This window comes from Zosterops lateralis (assembly GCF_965231275.1).
Source record: "Zosterops lateralis genome assembly, chromosome: 8".
Classification (NCBI taxonomy): Eukaryota; Metazoa; Chordata; class Aves; order Passeriformes; family Zosteropidae; genus Zosterops; species Zosterops lateralis.
In genome coordinates, this window is record NC_139768.1 from 11,341,721 (window position 1) to 11,358,698 (window position 16,978).

The 16,978-nt window shown below is 47.3% G+C and overlaps 1 protein-coding gene across 2 annotated transcripts; it reads left to right on the forward strand.

The window, feature by feature from the left end:
• Positions 1–2,682: 2,682 nt before the first annotated feature.
• TMEM72 (transmembrane protein 72) lies at positions 2,683–10,318 on the forward strand. Of its 2 annotated transcripts, XM_083866952.1 has the most exons (5): positions 2,921–3,169; positions 6,992–7,058; positions 7,459–7,530; positions 8,213–8,352; positions 8,535–10,318. In XM_083866952.1, exons 1-5 carry the CDS (start codon positions 3,100–3,102, stop codon positions 8,993–8,995), a joined length of 810 nt encoding a protein of 269 aa, XP_083723078.1. In that variant the 5' UTR covers positions 2,921–3,099; the 3' UTR covers positions 8,996–10,318. The 2 variants fall into 2 exon arrangements, with proteins under 2 accessions (XP_083723077.1, XP_083723078.1); XM_083866951.1 differs by lacking the exon at positions 7,459–7,530 and having other exon boundaries at positions 2,683–3,169; positions 8,535–10,315.
• The last annotated feature ends 6,660 nt before the right edge of the window (positions 10,319–16,978 follow it).

The following is a 16,978-nucleotide window of genomic DNA, read 5'->3' on the forward strand; positions in this document are numbered from 1 at the left end:
GTTCATGTGAGGTTGCTTTGTAGGAGCACTAGCCAAAAAAATCCTAAATGGAAGGAAGGAGTTGCCAAATGGGTGTGGATACAAATGAATCCTGAGGATACCAGCTCATTTCATGCTACCCTGCTGGGCACTAGAGTGAGAGAAACCCTTAGTGCACCCAGGGAGAGCAGGTGAAGGCCTTGTGCTGCCCCAGGCCAAGGGTCTCCCCACATGGGGGACAAGGACCCTCAAGAAGGCTAATATAGGCCCACTCAGAGGATGGAGGCTGGGCAGTAGGCAAAGGAACATGGGAGGGGAGATGGAAGGTTTAAATTGTTAACGTATTAATCTGCTTTTTCCGAATAGATTTCATTCCTCCATGATCACCACCACTGGCACCCATACATTTACATTTATTTAAAACCCTGGGGCATGTTGCTTTCCAAAAAGGAAACATTGCTGTCAAGGGCACTTAGGAAAGTCATTTACTTTCTGGGTGAGAGTTTAGTGAAGTTTATTTATGCCAGAGTAAGAGCCCAGCATGCTGCACTGGTCGTGTTGGCCTAGGGGACCCCCACCTTGGGAGGAGGCAGCAGGTTGTTGCCTTGAGCAGTGCTGGGTGCTGCTGAAGGATGGGCAGTCATAGCTCAAGGTTGCATTGTTTTTTGCATCTCTTCAAGCCTAAACTTAGGCTCTAAGTGATTCTGAAAAACTCTTATGTCTTCCTTTCCTCTATTTGCTTTTAAACTACTTTTCTCTTTACACATTTGTAACAAGACACCTTCAATACATCGATGTTAAAAAAAGAACATGACATCAAGGAAAAAAGCATCCACACTGTTTGCACAACCTTAAAGAAGCTGCACAACTTATACAGCTTGGGAATCCCTGAGATTTACTCAATTGGTTAGAGCATGGTGCTAGTAACACTAAGATTGTGGGCTCAATCCACATATGGGCCATTTACCTAAGAGTTGGACTCAATGACCCTTGTGGATCCCTTCCAGCTCAGAATATTCTGTGAATCTGTATTCCATAAACTCTGGGGCCTTTAAGCTGTTTTGGTGATTACTGAAGGCAGAGGGTGCTCCTGGAGCCTACAGCAAAGCACCATTAGGGGGCATGGGGATCACCCAGGCAATGCCCTGCCATAACAGGCAGGGCAGCAGGTACCCCAGCTGGGTTTTTCCTCAGCCTTCCTGCGACCTTCCCTGTTGGCTGCCTCTGATTTCCACTTTCTTGAAAAGGAAGGCTCACCAGTTGTGGAAAAACATTTGAAGTGGTGCAAGAGGATAAGAGGAAATGGGAATGCTCAAAGTGTGACAGTGCCACAAAGCAAAGACATGAGTTGGGATTGCACCATTCAGCATTGCCCCTCAGGATGGTCTGGAAACCCTTCTCCTGTGGGCCTTCCCATTTTTCACATGGAAAACGTGCACTGTGCCCAAACCTTGTCAGGATTGCCTGCTGCAAAATCTCTGCCACTCACAACCTTGTGAATGTTGAAAAAAACAGTATCAGCAGTTATTTACAGAATCGTGTACCCATTTCATAAGCTCAGGCATTTGGCTGCCCTGGGAAAATACCAGTTTGAAATATAGACCAAGAACCAACAGAAGATAAGTTGTCACTGTTCTTGGGACTGTCACTCTCTACCACTAGGACAAGCCAGTACAACATATACTAGCCAGAAGAGGAGGTGAAATATCAGAAACACATTTCCAGAACAAAGGAAAACTTTGTGGTGTCAGGCAGGTGAGAAGGGATCACAGGGCAACAGGTTCAGCTGGTTGCTCCCTCCCTGTGGGGCTGTCTGTGTGTGAGTTGAGTGTGATTCACCCAGTCCCTTGCCCACAGCATCTTCCCAGGCAGCACAGCAAGGGTAGGGGCTGTAGTGACTCTCCTGACGCCAGCTGCAGCACAAGGTGAGCTCAATAACTTGTGAACCCAGAGCCCTGCAGGTACCACACATCCGTGCTGCCCACTGGGACTGTGCTGTGCTCACAGGACCCTCATGCTGGGGCTGCCATGCCAGGGCTGCCATGCTGCTGCCCACACCACCTCTTCTCTGAGTGGCAGGAGGTGGGGATTGGTGGTGACCTCCAGTGAGGTGTACCCTTTTAAAGCTCAAAGGAGTGTGGGGCTGGGGTCCAGAACAGCAAGTGTTTTCTTGTCTTGTCCTTCAGACATACATAGGGCTGCCCCTCTCCTGAGGCAGTGTGTCCTGCAGGGACCAGCCAAGGACCCCCAGGCTGTCTACCAAATCCAAGGCAAAGAGGTCAGAGTAGATGTGCAGCTCATTCCATATGTTTATGACACTTGTGAGACCCTGGTGCTGTTCAAATGGCTCTGGTGGCTACAAAGCGAAAACACCTTTCACTGGGGTTCCCAGAAAAAGAAAATCAGATCTCCCTTGCTATGGCTGTCCCAAGTCTGTGGGACCCCTCTGAATACGTTTGATCTTTTGATTTTGTTCCTGTGATTGCACATCAGCACAGACACTTCCCAAGCTGTACTGGTTGGAACCTGGATGGTGAGCAGCAGCCATGGCCAGGGGCTCAGCTGCAGGAGGCAGTGGGCCTGGGGTGCCCCTCGTGACTTGCCAGAAACGTGCTGCTCTCTTGCCAAGAGCAAACGTGGTCATCCTCACAAATGGTTAACCTGCCGGGAGCTGCACAGCACTAATGACTTCACATCCATTTAATCAGCTTGGGCTTCCAGAGCCTCCACCTCAGGAGCAGGGAAGGCCGTGCACCCATGCACTTGGGGTACAAATGCTCCCAAAGCTGCACCCCTGCCTTAGCAATCATTAATCACCCCAGGCTGAGAAGGAGCAAGCGGCAAGCAGGAAAACGCCGGGTGTCCACAGCCCCCTCGGGAGCAGCAGGAAGCAGCGCTGACTGGTTCCCTGGGGTGGCAGCTCATTCTCTGACCACCCTCCCCTGGGAGGCCCTGTGGAGGTGGCCAGTCCTGCACGCACTGCCCTTTCCTTCAGGAAGGTCACTCGGTCCAGGGAACGAGAGGCTCTGCCTGTTTCTGGGAGCTGCTGGGCTACACGTCAGGTGGGGGCTCTGCAGAGGAGTTTCTGCCTGGCTGTACCTTGGTCTTCACCCCTCCACCATGCAGCACAAGGCGTTCTGGAGTGCCCTGGAGTACACCTGCCGATTGCTGGGCATCTCCACCGCAGCAGGTAAGAGCCAGTTCTCTTTGTCTTGGGCACTAAAAGGCACTGAGTGGGTGCCCGGAGCTCCAGGCTGCCTCCCTGCCTTTGGCCAGCTCCAGCCATGGCCCCATCCTCTGAGGGGGACTAGGAAACTTGCTTTTGCTTTGGGACCCAGGGTGGGAGAGTGCTGGGTGCCTGGCCAGGCTCTTTCCAAATGCTGTGGGAGGCACAGTGAGACATCAGAAAGGAAGAGCCAACATTCAGAGGGAGAGCTAAAGCATGCACATCCCCCCAAAAAAGAAGAAAACTAAACTGTGTTCTTTTAAGACAGACATAGGGCATAGGCAAGATGTGAATGAGACTGAAAAGCAAAATACTCATGGCTGTGCAAAACTGTCGGGCTACACTGTGGGATGTGAAGATGAAGGAGGAGCTCCTAGTAGTGTGCACAGTGAGATGTCCTGTGCCAGGCAGGATGAAGAGGTTCTGTCCCAGCCATCATGGCATAGTTACTACAAAAGCACTGCTCTGCCTCTCCAGCAGCCTGTCAGGGAGCAGCTCAGAGCATTTCAGGTTATAGCTACAGTACAAACACCATAAATTCACCCACCTCGTATGTGGTGAGTTGCATCCTCTCCCCTGCTGCCAGGGGCTGCTTTGGACCAGGGTGTTCTGGGTTTGGTGACACCCCCAAGTTCTTGGTTTCAGTTGAAATGCAGATGTTATGAGCCAGGTGTCAGATACAGTTCACTTGGGAGGATGGAACACCATCTCACATGGAGCATCTCTAGATGGGAATCAGCTAAAGCAGAGGGCTCAAGAGTTGACTCTGGAACTGCTGCTGACTAGCTGTTATGGGACAGGACAGGCAGCACTCTCTGCCTCAGTTTCCCCTCCAGTAAAGCAGAGATCAAAGGGTCTGATTTGTCTAAAGGCTGGAGGAGTGAACCAGAGGTTCCTGGTGAGAGGTGACTTGAGGTGGTGCCTGTGGTTCCTGTTTCAGAACCCCAGGGATTTCAGAGTCAGTGACTGCAGAGTAAGTCACTGCAGGCCCTCCTACCTTTGTATTTCCTTTATCAGTTGCAGACAGTCATGAAGAGACACTTTGCTCAAACCAGGGACAAAGTAGAAAGCACACAGGTCAGCTGAAACATGCACTGGTTCCCAAGGACACAGCTGGGATGATGGAGGCTCTGGAATGTGTTTTAAAGGACTGATACTGATAAGAGGCAGAGATTTGAGTCTCTGAGTTTGTATAAACTCCCAGTAGATAAGTGCATGTCATGATGATACTGCAACAATGGGAGATGGGACACAGCTTTAATCAGAAAATGCAGATCTCTTCATCCCCTTGGACTCCCATGAGCCTCACACTGGTCATATTCTCACTTAAAACTCCAAGGAAACTCACAGAGACCTTCCTGGGAGAAAATGTGAGCTTGTTGTCATGAGAAAACTAAAGCTAAAACAACAAAATTGAGAGTAGTTTACAATGTAGAAATGTGTTAGTGGAATATCATCTTTCTCTCCTGTGTGGGTTTTTTTTTTTTTTCATCATTTTGCAGCATCTGCACATCTTTAATTTTTCTTTAAATGAGAGCTGCAGTTATCTGTCTGCTTAGCATCACAGAGCATAGAGAGCTGCACTACAACTCGCTGTGCTTTTCCATGGCGCTGGTGCATTCCCAGTATCACCTGACTTTCCCAAAAGGCCCGTGAAGAATGGGATGTGCCAGTGTTTTATTCCTCTGTGTGTTTCAATGGGGTAAGAAATCAGCTTGATGCAGTGTTTAGTGCTTGATGAGGTGTGTGAGGCTTTTGAATGAAATGGAAACCATGCTGACGAAATCCCCACGGGTTTTGTTTGAAAAAATCCCATGAAATGGAGAGTGCATCAGCCTCACTAATTGATGCTGAGAAAGCCTGGCCAGCTCCTTATGCTGCTAGTAAATACAAGTTACCCACATTATATAAACCTCCCCTTCCCCCAGGATCTTGGAGTGTAATAGCTCTCTGTAATGGTGAGGCCACAGGGCTTCCTATGTATCACAAAAAGGCTAACTTGTCTTAATGCAAGTTAGCAAAGAGTCGTCAAACAGCCCTGTGGTTTGCTGCAGTGTTTGCAGCATCTCTAGTTCAGTGATTCTAGGCCTTGTGATTTTTTCACCTAGGAAAGAGTTCCTACTTATTTCTTAATTCTCATGCTTTCAACCATTTAATTCCTAATCATGTGCCTCTAGCCACATGGTTTGGACAAGATCCAAATCAAGGCAGTGACTAGTCCAAACAAACACCTCGGAACAGCTCTTTTCTTCTTGCAGATTCTTCATCCAAACAGCTTTGTGGATAAAGCAGAAGCTGTGCAAAAGTAGGAAATCTCCCCATCCAGAGTAGAGGCTTGAGCTAACAGCCAAGCAGTAGAATTCTGCATTCATCCACAGGCAATGAATGAATGAATGAATGAGAATGAATGAACTCCTCATTTGTAGGGAAGATTATAAAGAATGGTCCTCGGTCACAAGATAGTAAAAGACAGTACTTTGCATGTAGGATTACACAGCTCTTGCAGCTTCATGGCCCTCTGATGAGACTGATTTCAGGGCTGGAAAGGCAGTGTAGAAGGGTAGCAATTGGCCCCCTTTTGTTCCCTTGGCTGACAGGGGCCAGCAGCTGCAGGAGACACAAGGAAAACAGAGAGGGATTTCTTTCAGCCCAGATAGGAAACCTGACCCTTGGCATTGACCTACACTGCAGTCTCGATGGACACTGATCTGTGTCCTTGTTTGGGGGCCTGGTGGGTTTCTCTGGATGGGGCAAACCACAGCTCAGAGAAATGGATCCAACCTGCACCCAAGCCTTGGCCAGTGTGCATGGGACAGGACCAGTGGTGAACTTCCTGAGCATCAGTGGAAGGATGGAGACATCAGGTGCAAACAGGACACTGTCCAAGGCAGTGGTGTGGCTATGAAACCTGGGCTTCATTCAGCTCCACACTGCTGACACTTGAGCCCTGGGAACTGGCACGTACTGACCAACTTGCTGCAGCTGGTGTGAGGCATTACATTTCTGCTCCATTTTAGAAATAATCTTGAAGGGAACTGGAGGATGTTGAGAGAAACTTTCCATCCCTTGAAGCTATTGGCCAATCCATCAAAGATTTTAGCCTTTCTAATACTCTTAATCCCCCTAAAACTGACTCCCTGGTGCTCTGTACTGGCTGAGGCACTGAGAGCAAGTTCATTCCCTGTTTTTAATCTGCCTGCTCCCATTATATGTTTTTCTGTTTGGCTAGCAAAGGATCCTGATGCTATGGCTACAGCCCTCCATGAAGGCAGCTGGCACAGTTCCCCTGCTCTGCAGCCACGTGTTGGGTGCAGCAGGCCTGGGCAAGCAGGGAGGGCCAGGGAGTGGGGCTGGCAGGCACTGAGGGGATCCAGGCAGAGAAGGATGGGGCAGTGGGGCCTGTGGCAGCTGAGATGTGGCAGTATAGCAGAGGGTGGAAGGGTCACAGAAACCTGCTGCTCACCTCCCCCAGCTGTCCAAGGCCAGCTGGTATTCCCAGAGCACCTTCCCCCAGCCCACACAGTGGCAAGGCTGCTGTAATAGGGTTGTAGCTGGGATGGGTTTCAGGGCTGCGTGTCAAGGGCAGCACTCAGCTCTGACTCTTCTGGACTGGTGTGTCAGCATGAATCACTGGTGCTGGCAGTCCTAACATGCTGCCCTGCGTGAGAGAAGCTGCCTTTCTAGCCCTTGGGGAAATGGGGACATCTATCCTGGGAGCTGGGAACTAACCCAAGGGAACTGGGGATGAACCCTATAGTCAGCATCTTTCCTACCTTGTCTTTCTAGTGCTGATTGGTGTGGGCGTAGAAACTCTGCAGCGAGGACAGTTCAAAAGTCTGGCTTTCTATCTGCTGTGAGTATTTTTGCACTTGAAATCAGACTTGGCAGGGGTGACCCCTCCATCCTATGTAGCACCAAACTAGACTGCAACAGCAGCAGGGAACAGTGTCCAAGGCTTTGGATATTTCATATCTCCATATTGAAGTCAGAAAAGTAAGCCATTTCTGTTAGAAAAAGAGATGCTACTGCAGACTCAGGCAGGCCAGAGGTGGCACTGGCTGCAAGCTGAGTCTCCAGGGGCAGAAGGTCCATGAGTTTTCCTTCACAAACCAGATGAGCAGAGGATGTTCAGACCCCAGCACACAGACTGTGTTGAGAACTGGATAGTAAATTCTGGCCCCATGTGCCCTTTCTGCCCACCTGGAGAACGCAGTCAAACACAGCCCTTCTCCCCTGACAGCTCCACCTTTCAGTTTTTCAGGGGTTGCAGTTACTGTCTGTGAAGGCTTCTTCTTTATCAGTTTGTTCCTGGAGATGTGCGTCACGTGAGTAGACCCTGCCCACTACTCTCCAGCCACAGTGGGACCTCCCAAAGGCACCTTGCCCCTTACGGGCAACACCAGATATGGGGGAGCTGCAAGTGCCAGACCAAAGATCCTGCCCCTAATGCCAAGGCAAGTGCACTCAGACAGGGAGGTGGTAAATGGGTCCATGTGCACAGCCATTTAAACTTGTGTTTTAACCCAGGCTTGTGCCCCAATTTCCTGAGCATCAGCCCAACAAACCCTGGTCTTCAGCATCTGCTTAACACAGTGTGTAGGCACAAGGTACCAGGGTTGAAGGAAGAGCCAGATCCCCAGGGTGAGCTTCAGCTCTCTTGAGAGACAGCGCAGAAGTTAAAATGTAGACAATCCTATGTTCTTTTCAGAGGCTGAGCACTGCTGCTGTCTTCTAGCATAAACTCAAAAGTCCTCACAGCCTAGAGGCAACACCTTACTCCAAATAACAGGCAATTGATTAGTGAAACATTGAGATGCTGGCCTCTGGCAAATGCTCTTCTCCCAACAGGAGATGTCCAGACTTTGCTTACCTTCCCTGAAAACATACCCAGCTCCTTGCCAAACCAGAGTGAGGATCTGAACATCTAGATGGGTCATGGTTAGGACCAAATCTTCTGAGCATATGGTTAGTGCCTCATCCCACAAGGACCTCTCTTTCTCTCCCCAGACACAAGCCTGAATCCCTGGCACAGGCATTCTGGAAGCGAGCCAGATGTCCAGGGAGCTTCCAGAAATTCCTGGGGTACACACTACTCTCGGTGGCATGCTTCCTGCATCCCGTCCTTGTCTGGCATGTCACCATCCCTGGTGAGAAGCTTGGCTGGGGAGTAGTGCAGATGGAAGAGGAGTATGGTCTATCAAGGGGGGGAGGTGGGAATGTGCAGTGAGCTGGCCTGGTGGCCAATGGCACTGGGCTAGCCAAACCAAGCACTGCTTGGCAAGGTCTTCCCACTTGCCAGAGCCCTCAGCCAACAAAGTCTTGTCCCCAGGGTCCATGCTGGTGCTCACTGCCCTGGCCTACTTCCTGCTGAGCAAGAGGAGGAAGAGCCCAGGGCACAAAGACACACATCCCCAGGCAGGTCAGTACGTGGACCCTTCAGCCACCGAAGCAGCTCCAACCATCATTGGTGACACTGAGCAGACCTACACCTTCCACGGGGCCCAGAGGGAGCAGCACTGCTCCCTTCTGGGCCATATGAAGAGCATCCTGAAGGGCAGCAAGGACAGGAGCTCAGCCCTGGAAACCCCAGTCCAATCAGCAGCAGTGCCAGTCCCTCGCAAGCAGGTGCACTTTCAGGAGAAGGTGGTGCAGATCATCCCGTCCGTCAGCGAGAGCTTGGAGGATGTGGAGAGTGAGGCTGAGGAGACCACGTCGGACACAACACCCATCCTCACCCCACCTGATGCCCCCATCATCATCGCCCCTCTGAGCCCTACCAGCCTCTTTTGAGCCCTCAGCAGGAATGAGGACAGGACAGACCTGCTACCCTGGAAAAGATGCTCCAGCAGCCAAAGGAGAGATGGCCCTTTTTGCCTTTGGTACTTTTGGGGTGACAACTGTGCCACCCCCTTGTTCAGGGCCTGGCTGCACTCCCTGGTCCCAGGCATTGTGGAGGCCCAGGGCACAGGCTGTGGTTCAGCCAGGGGGGTGCTGGCACAGGGAGGTTTCTGTCCCCACAGCCTCACCCATGTCACCCCCTGCTCAGCAGGACACACCCCTGCAGTGCTCCTGCCTGACATCACAGCCATGCTGTGTGCCTCCCTGCTGGCAGCAACAGGCAGCAGGACAGGAGACTTCTGTGCCCCAGGGCAGCCTCTGCTGGGGCACTTGTGGACACAAGTGGGGCCTCTGGCCCTCACTGCACATTGCAGAGCTCAGGGCTGGGCTGCATTCAGCACAGGGCACTGCAGCCAGCAGGTTCCCTCAGAGCACCTGCACCCGCTGCAGCAGCTCAAGAGATGCAAAATGTATTTCGGAGATGGGCTGAGACCAAGCACACCCCTGGCATTAGCACCTGCTTAGTACCTCCCCAGGCACTCTCTGAGCCCAGCAGGGAAATCATCTCTGGCCTTGGGGACACCTAAGCAGGAGCAGAGGCCTTCCAGGTGTCCCCTGCTTGGAGAGCCCCCTTGAATTAGAAGAACTTTGGGATGATATGGCAGCCCAGGTCCTGAGGTTCAGCCCCACGCTGGCACAGCAGACTGTGTGTAACTCCAATGTGTGTAATTACGGCCCTCAGATGGCAAAGGCAATAATAAAATTACCATACTGTCCCATCAGTTTCTTCCATGCCAGCTCTTTCCTGAACCCCTTAACCCTGGCTTAATCCTGGCATATTTTCTGCCTTTTGAGGACCATTCAGTCATAATCAAGCATTTCCCTCCTATTCAGCTCCCACCTGAGGACATGTGGGAAGAGCTCAGGTGGGTTCTTTGGACATGGACAAGAAGCTGTTGCTGCTGTTGGGATGAAAAGCTATAACTGCACTGGGCACAGACACACAGCACTGGGGGGAAGTGATGGTAATTAGAGAAGGTTCCTGGGACTTGCTAGACTATTCATAAAGTAGAAGCCTGTTAGCTGGCTGTTTTTCTTGTAAATACATTATTTCTTCTATTTATTGCCTCTTCCAAGAGGCAACCACCATGTTCATTTAGGAAAGCACTGCAGGTCAAAGTGTAATCAGAAGGCAATTGAGATAAGAAATCAGTGCTACTTTTTAATAAACTCTTTTTAAGTGACTTCTAATTTGTGATATGGATGAGGAAGACAATGAAAGATATTGACTCACAATATTTGACTGCCTGTGTTTAATAATGAAACTGTTGACAGGAGCAGTTTATGAAGGCTTACACACATTTTTCAGTCCTACATTGAGACACAGACAAAAACGTTTTGTTGCATCACCAACATTTCAAATACTAGCTGGTATTAATCTGCTCTAAACATGATACATGAATTAGAGACCTCCTGTTCCTGGCTGCAGAAATTAACCTTCCACTCTGTCATAGTGTGCTGGAGGAAGAGTCACGTACACATGTGCCTTTAGGGTGGATTTGCACCTGTAAAAATATCTTCAGAAGATTGCACCCAGTTAACACTGCACAGCTGATAGCAGCAAGCCCAGGATCCAACCACAGCTTCACCCTCAACCTGGTGTATTCATCACATTAGGAGATAAAAAAATAAAGCTATTTTCTTCTAAAGCTGCTGACAAACACCTGCACCAACCAAGGTCCCAACCCAGCCATGCTAACAGGATATTTACCCACCCTGGCCTACTCTGCCCAAAAAGGCAGAGCTGGCTTCCCAGCTTGACCACACATCTGCTCTGCAATTAGAGCCATTTTCATTAGCAAAGTCAGCTTTCTTCATCATCCAAGGTTCTTCTTTGAACATTGCATAATTAATTGCACACAGGGAGATAAACTTCATTGAGAAGGCACTGCTCCCAATATCTCAAGCAATCTGCTGACAAGAGAAAGACTGTACTACTCTAGACTCTTTTCTAGCTTTCAGCAAAGCTCCTGGGCAGGAACAGATGTTCTGTTACAAATTTCATACTTCAGCCCTTACTCAATCAGCCAGCCCCATGATTTTTACCTGTTGGGAAGTAGGGCCAATTGGCAAGGGGCAAAACAACGTGGTGACAGCAGCTTTGGCACTTTGAAGTGTGTAGGGAGCTAATTTCACTGTTCTGTGAAGTGCTTAAAATGCATTTGCAGTTGTTAGTCTGCACAATTAGGTTCCCATTTTTAGGCTCATCTTTTAAAATTCTGTTGTAGGTTTCCCTTCAGAACCAAGACTGAAGGAAGCTACAGGTGAGGTGTGTTTTCAGGCTTCGTGGAGCCAGCACTGGACCTGGTTGCTTTTCTTGCATGCTCCCTCATGTTGGCCTGGTTCTTCCCCAACCCCACAACTAGTTGGTTAAGGAGTTAAAGGCTGGGGAAAAAAAGCTTTTTGTCTTTTCTGTGCTATTAAATTGCCCATTCAGTGAAGGTCCATGGCTGGCTCACCCTGGAGCCTGCCAAGAGCCTGCATCCATGCTGGGGAAGTGGCTGCTCCTTCAGAGGCAGACAAGCTGCACCTCAAACAGCACCTGAACTGCTTCCCTGGTTCTCCCTGCTGAGGAACCCATTTGAACATCCCCCTCTCTGCTCCTCACCACCCATCCCACCCCTGGTGCCATTTCCAGTGCCATCAGCATACAGACCTGTTAGCCCAGAGGAACAATCATTAGGAAAAAGAAAGCAGGTGCCTATCTTCTTGGGTAATCAGCCAAATAAGTTCAGGGAAGGCCAGCCACAAATGAAGGGGATGTGGGATAAAAGAACCTCTTTCAGAGTCAGCAGGCTGTTAGAGCTGCTCAACTGCTTAAAGAAACAAATCCTCAGGCTTTCTTTAAAACCCAGTGCAGAGGAAATGTTCAGCCTCAGGGGGTGTCAGATGACTTTGCAGAGGCCTCAGAGATTATTCACTCAAGTGTGCACTTCTCTGTTGGCCGACTCCCTACATCTAGTTGTGTGAGCCATTCCAGGGGCTACTGAAAACACCAGAGATGCTGTAGAGGGCTGTGGGGGGTCTGTATGAGAAAAACTCTCATATATGCATGGTAATTGCAGGCAAAGTGAAAGAGGGAGAACTTGATGCTATTAACTTTTAACTTTGCAGTGCACTGTATCTGAATATGAGCTGCCTGAACTGTAAGTCCACACACCACTACATGAACTCTGCTATGTAATTTTTGCCTGCATTGCAAAAATTCATGACTTGGCTGGTCCATTGAGATTAATCCATGGAGTTAGAGTGCATAAAGCTATAAACTCCTGTGGAGTCGCATACTGAAAGGAAATGAGATGAATCATCCAAAAGAAATACATGTGTAAGGTAAAACTCTGTGAGGTAATCCTGGCAGAAATTGTTTCCTTCAACATTTCCACCATAGATTCCTCTGCATCAGGAAAAATTTGCCTGCTTTACATGTGAATTGGAAACACTCTACAATACTACTTGACAGCCCCCATCAAAATGTAGTGAGCTGGTATGCTGCAAGCAGTTACTACATTTTAAGTTTGATATGCAGGAAAACCAGATTTTGGTGCAAGCTTCACTTACAACTCCTCTTTTCTTCCAATGCACGAGTAGTTTTTGCAGACCACTGGAGAAAGGCACATTACCTGCCCCACCACAGTGCTCCCACCTCACAGCAGTGGTAGTCTGGATAGTCACCCTCCTTACTCCCTAAATCCCCACAGGGACTCTGGTCTCCCATTTCTCTGAGTGCTGCTTCATATTTGAAACATGGAAATTAATGTTTTACCCAAACAACAGCAGTGTTAGGAAAATAAGTTGCACTTGGAGAGAAAATTTTCAGTTTCTGCAGTGTCAGTAATTAAAATCAAAAATTGCCTGCTTGAGCCTGTAACCACAACACTCACAGCAGCAAACACCAGTAACAGCATCAGTGGCATTGGTGGCTTCTGATTCAGCACTGAGTCATTTCCACATGCAGGAGAGGGCCTGTCTCCACTCAGTTCCAAATGCTGCTACTAACACAACTGCAACTCTGCCACTTCAGCCCTGCACCTTCACCCATCCCAGTCAGGAGCTTCTCCCATGTGCTGGGACAGAAATGCAGTTTCTGTTTTGGCTGGCCTCCCATTTTGTGTTGTGAGGGAAGTTACAGAAACTGAAACTGGATCCCAAACCTGCCTGGGATTGCTTGGAGCTGTCAGCTCCCTTTTTGCTTTATGTCTGCTTGGCATGATGCAAAAGCAGGAATATGGTTTCCAGCCACCATATATCAGCTGACATACCACTAGAAATTACTGCATAGGTTATATCCTAATGAATGTTTAAGGTACCTCTTGGATTCTAATTCTCAATTATTCACTCAGCATGTGACTTTATTGAGTCTTGTTTTGAGGCTCTAGGCAAACACCAGGAACCAACCCAAGTCTTTGGATCACAGACTAATGAGGGAATCCATATGTCAGACAGGGAAAAAAAAACAGTAAGTAAAAAGTTGAAAAATGGAAAGAGTAATGTTTATTAGCATATTTTCCTCATCACATCCTGGGCTTCCTACAGCTCAGGAGGAAGTTGTGAACAGCACCTTAACACTAATCCCTGTCCCACTCTCATCTCTTCCTTCTGCCCAGCCACTTCTTCACCCCAAACTTTTCCTCTCCAGAGCACTATTTAAAATGAAATATTGTCTCGATTCCATCACACTAAACAAAATTACATGCACTGTGATGTGATGGTACAGTTCCTTCGTGCCCCTCCCTCTCTGAAACTTCTCTATAAGTGTAGCTGTGTTTGATACACACCCAGCTGCTTGTCAGCCCCCAGCCCCTGCTGGCACCCAGCTCCCCCACTGCCCCCACACTGCCTGCAGAGACACACTTGCAGCTACAGTTTTGGATGAGGCTTTCAGCACTGCAGAGGGGGCTCGCATCTTCCAAACCTAGAAGGAAAGAAGGAAGCAGATCTTTGGAATGTGCCCAGAAAAGAGAGACTATATGGCAGCCCTAGCTAACTTGTTATGTTTTTCCAGGGTTTTTTTGGCAAACCTCACCTTCCAACCCTTGATGCCTGCCGGTGCAGTATGGAAAAAAAAAAAAAAAAAAAAAAAAAAAAAAAAAAAAAAAAAAAAAAGGCCCTATGCTTAAAAAATAGCATTTGTCCCGTTAAAAAATGCAATTTAGGTTTTTTTTTCAGTAATTTTTTTGCTAGACTGCATTACTTCCTTCAATAGCATGAGAAAGCAGAAGAACACCGACAGGTTTTAGTGTTTGCAGAACTGAGGAGAAGAAACTCTTCTACACTGGCTACTCTCTAAGCTACACTCAAGTAAAATTCTCTGGAGGAATTTGTTAAAATTATAGGACTTTTGAATTTGATGTAGTAGCACTCCATTTCTCCCTTTCAAGGTGGGGAGACTTGCTGTGGGATCTTTATTACTTCTTTTACTTTTGTGCCTTTTGAGAAGACAGTCGCCAGTCTTTTCTGCATATATAACTTTGCAGCAGCATGGCAAGGAAGCTTGATCTGAGAAGTTCTTGGGGAATTGGATCTGAGAAGGAAATGGTACCCTTTAGCGGCACCTTTCCCTCAAAAACCCAGGCCAAGGCAGAAAAGTGAACTCCATTTTATTAATCTCTAATTAATTATTATTCCATCTCAGCATCAATTTCTTATGCAAGCATCTGCAAATTCAGAAGAAATCATCAGCTGCAGAAATGGAAATTCAGTGTCTTCTCCAGCATAGATATGTTACATGTCTCACATTGGGGCTACAGGTTGTGACAGTGTAAAAAATATGACAGTCTTACTGTCAACATCTCTCATTGAAGTGCCCTAAGAAGGAAATTGCAAACAAGTTCTTGCTGACTGTTTTGGAAATGGAGAAGGCTCTGCTTTTGTCATTAACTTTCCTGGCTCTTATCCAGTACTAAAATACTGCATTTCTGCTATAATCATTTTATCAAGCTCGTTGTTTCATGTTTTCTTCACTTCCAACTGGTAGTCACAGACACAAACATTTCCTTATTCAAGTGGATTCCTTCTAAATCAAAATTCCATGTCTTGTTTTCTACTTACATAGCACTTTCAGCCACAGAAAAGCTGGCACAAAGTGGCTAAATATTTTTTGCTTTATGTCCCACAGCTACAATTAAGAATACCCCAAACCTATTGATTTCAGCACTGCTCATCCTGAAACGATGCCACAGATATGAATTACTCCATCAACACTGTGTATCTAGACAGGGCACCATGAGATCATGGGAGACAAACTACCAGACAAGGTAAAGTAAAAAAATACCACATGGAATATATTGCCATGGAAATGCTCATGCAGCCACTGTGCTGGTTCTGCCCTTAAGCAATGTCCTGTGTGCCATTCTGGGCAAACTCTCTTCTTTCTTGCTGCTCGCTTATACCTGTGAAAACTCTTGTGTCACGTGTGAAATACTCATGCAGCCACTCTGGACTTCACAGAGCTTCCATGCACAAGCTGAGCCTTGTTACTCAATGCTTTTATTGAGAAAGTAATTATTGAAATAACTGCTCTACAACCAGCTAACTCTGTAAAACAATTAAAAACAAAAGTGTAAGAAAAATCAAGCTGAGCAATTTCTTAAACCTTTTCTATAGGATTGTAACCCACATGTTACTGGCATTCAGATCAGCCATTCAGATAAGTGTTTTTTCTTTTCTAATAAGATTTTACATCTCAGTCAAGCACAGTCAAAATTACAAGCTGAATGGAATTCGGTCAAAGCTAACCTCAAGTAGAAAACAAGCAATGATAATATTTAATCACTTTCACTTAAAGTAATTAGAAATTACAAGTTAAATCATATTTCTGAAAACATTCATCTTTTTTACAATGATTTTAATGATGTAGTTTCTAAGATGAAAGATAATTTTATTAATAGTATTTTGCCCCTTTGTTCTATCCTTTTAAGGAAAAGCTGGACATCTATGAAAAGCTTTCTTGTGAAGATGAGTAGGTGTGTACATGGCTCCATACCTGTGCAGAACAGCTGCTAAGAAATGAAGCCAAGTAGAATTTGTGTTTTAATATACTGTGGCTTATATTTCATTTGATCTATTTAATCATGGTTTAAATCTGATTTATTCAAAGTATTTATGAGAAACTTTACAGACCTCTGGATTCACAAGTCTATAAACTTACTCTGCCCTGGATGAATCACTCATAAATGGATGTGTACGAAGAGCAGGAGAGGGAAAATGGAGATCTCTTTTTCCTTCCTCCTGACCAGAAGTATAACAACATGCAGTTGCATTTGCTGAAATTGCCACATACATTAGAAAATTGCTGTCTCTTTCCCCTTCAAAGTCTAGAAGGCAGGCTCAAAAAATGCAAATATACAGCAAACATAAGCAAACATGGATTCATGATGCCCTGTGTAACTTTTCCATCAGCTTTTTGATTCTGAGATGTCTTGACCACTGTGCAGTGCTCTGCTGTTGCAGCATTGCTGTGTGGTTTTGTGTCAGGAGCAGCAGGACAGTGTGCCTCACCTCCCTGTGCAGAGGGAGGTCAGTGCTTGGGACAATGAGCTGTGGCAGCCAGGGTGTGTGTGGGAATGGCTGGTCCTTGCAGCACCACTGCTGGAGCTAATCAGCTTTTCCTCAGCTCATCCGGGAGATACCACACCTTTCCATGCTATGATTGTATTTACCAGGTTAATCTTAAATGACCACCCCTTATCTATTACTAATAAACAAGACAATGTGTATTGCCTAATAAGAGCCTGCTCTTACATTTTGTGTCACTTTGGTAAATCCACATTGCTTTGATGGGAAATATCAAGGTGATGGTCTCCAATTACATGCAATAACACTGTTTCTGACTGTGATTTCTCAGACAACTGCATGTGTGCACACTGAGTAGCTGAT

Excerpts from the sequence above, each read along its gene's own strand:
- TMEM72 (XM_083866951.1), top strand. The coding sequence starts at position 2,737 with ATGCACTTGGGGTACAAATGCTCCCAAAGCTGCACCCCTGCCTTAGCA. Across the intron at positions 3,170-6,991 it reads GGGCATCTCCACCGCAGCAG|TGCTGATTGGTGTGGGCGTA; the intron begins GTAAGAGCCAGT and ends TTGTCTTTCTAG. Across the intron at positions 7,059-8,212 it reads AGTCTGGCTTTCTATCTGCT|ACACAAGCCTGAATCCCTGG; the intron begins GTGAGTATTTTT and ends TTCTCTCCCCAG.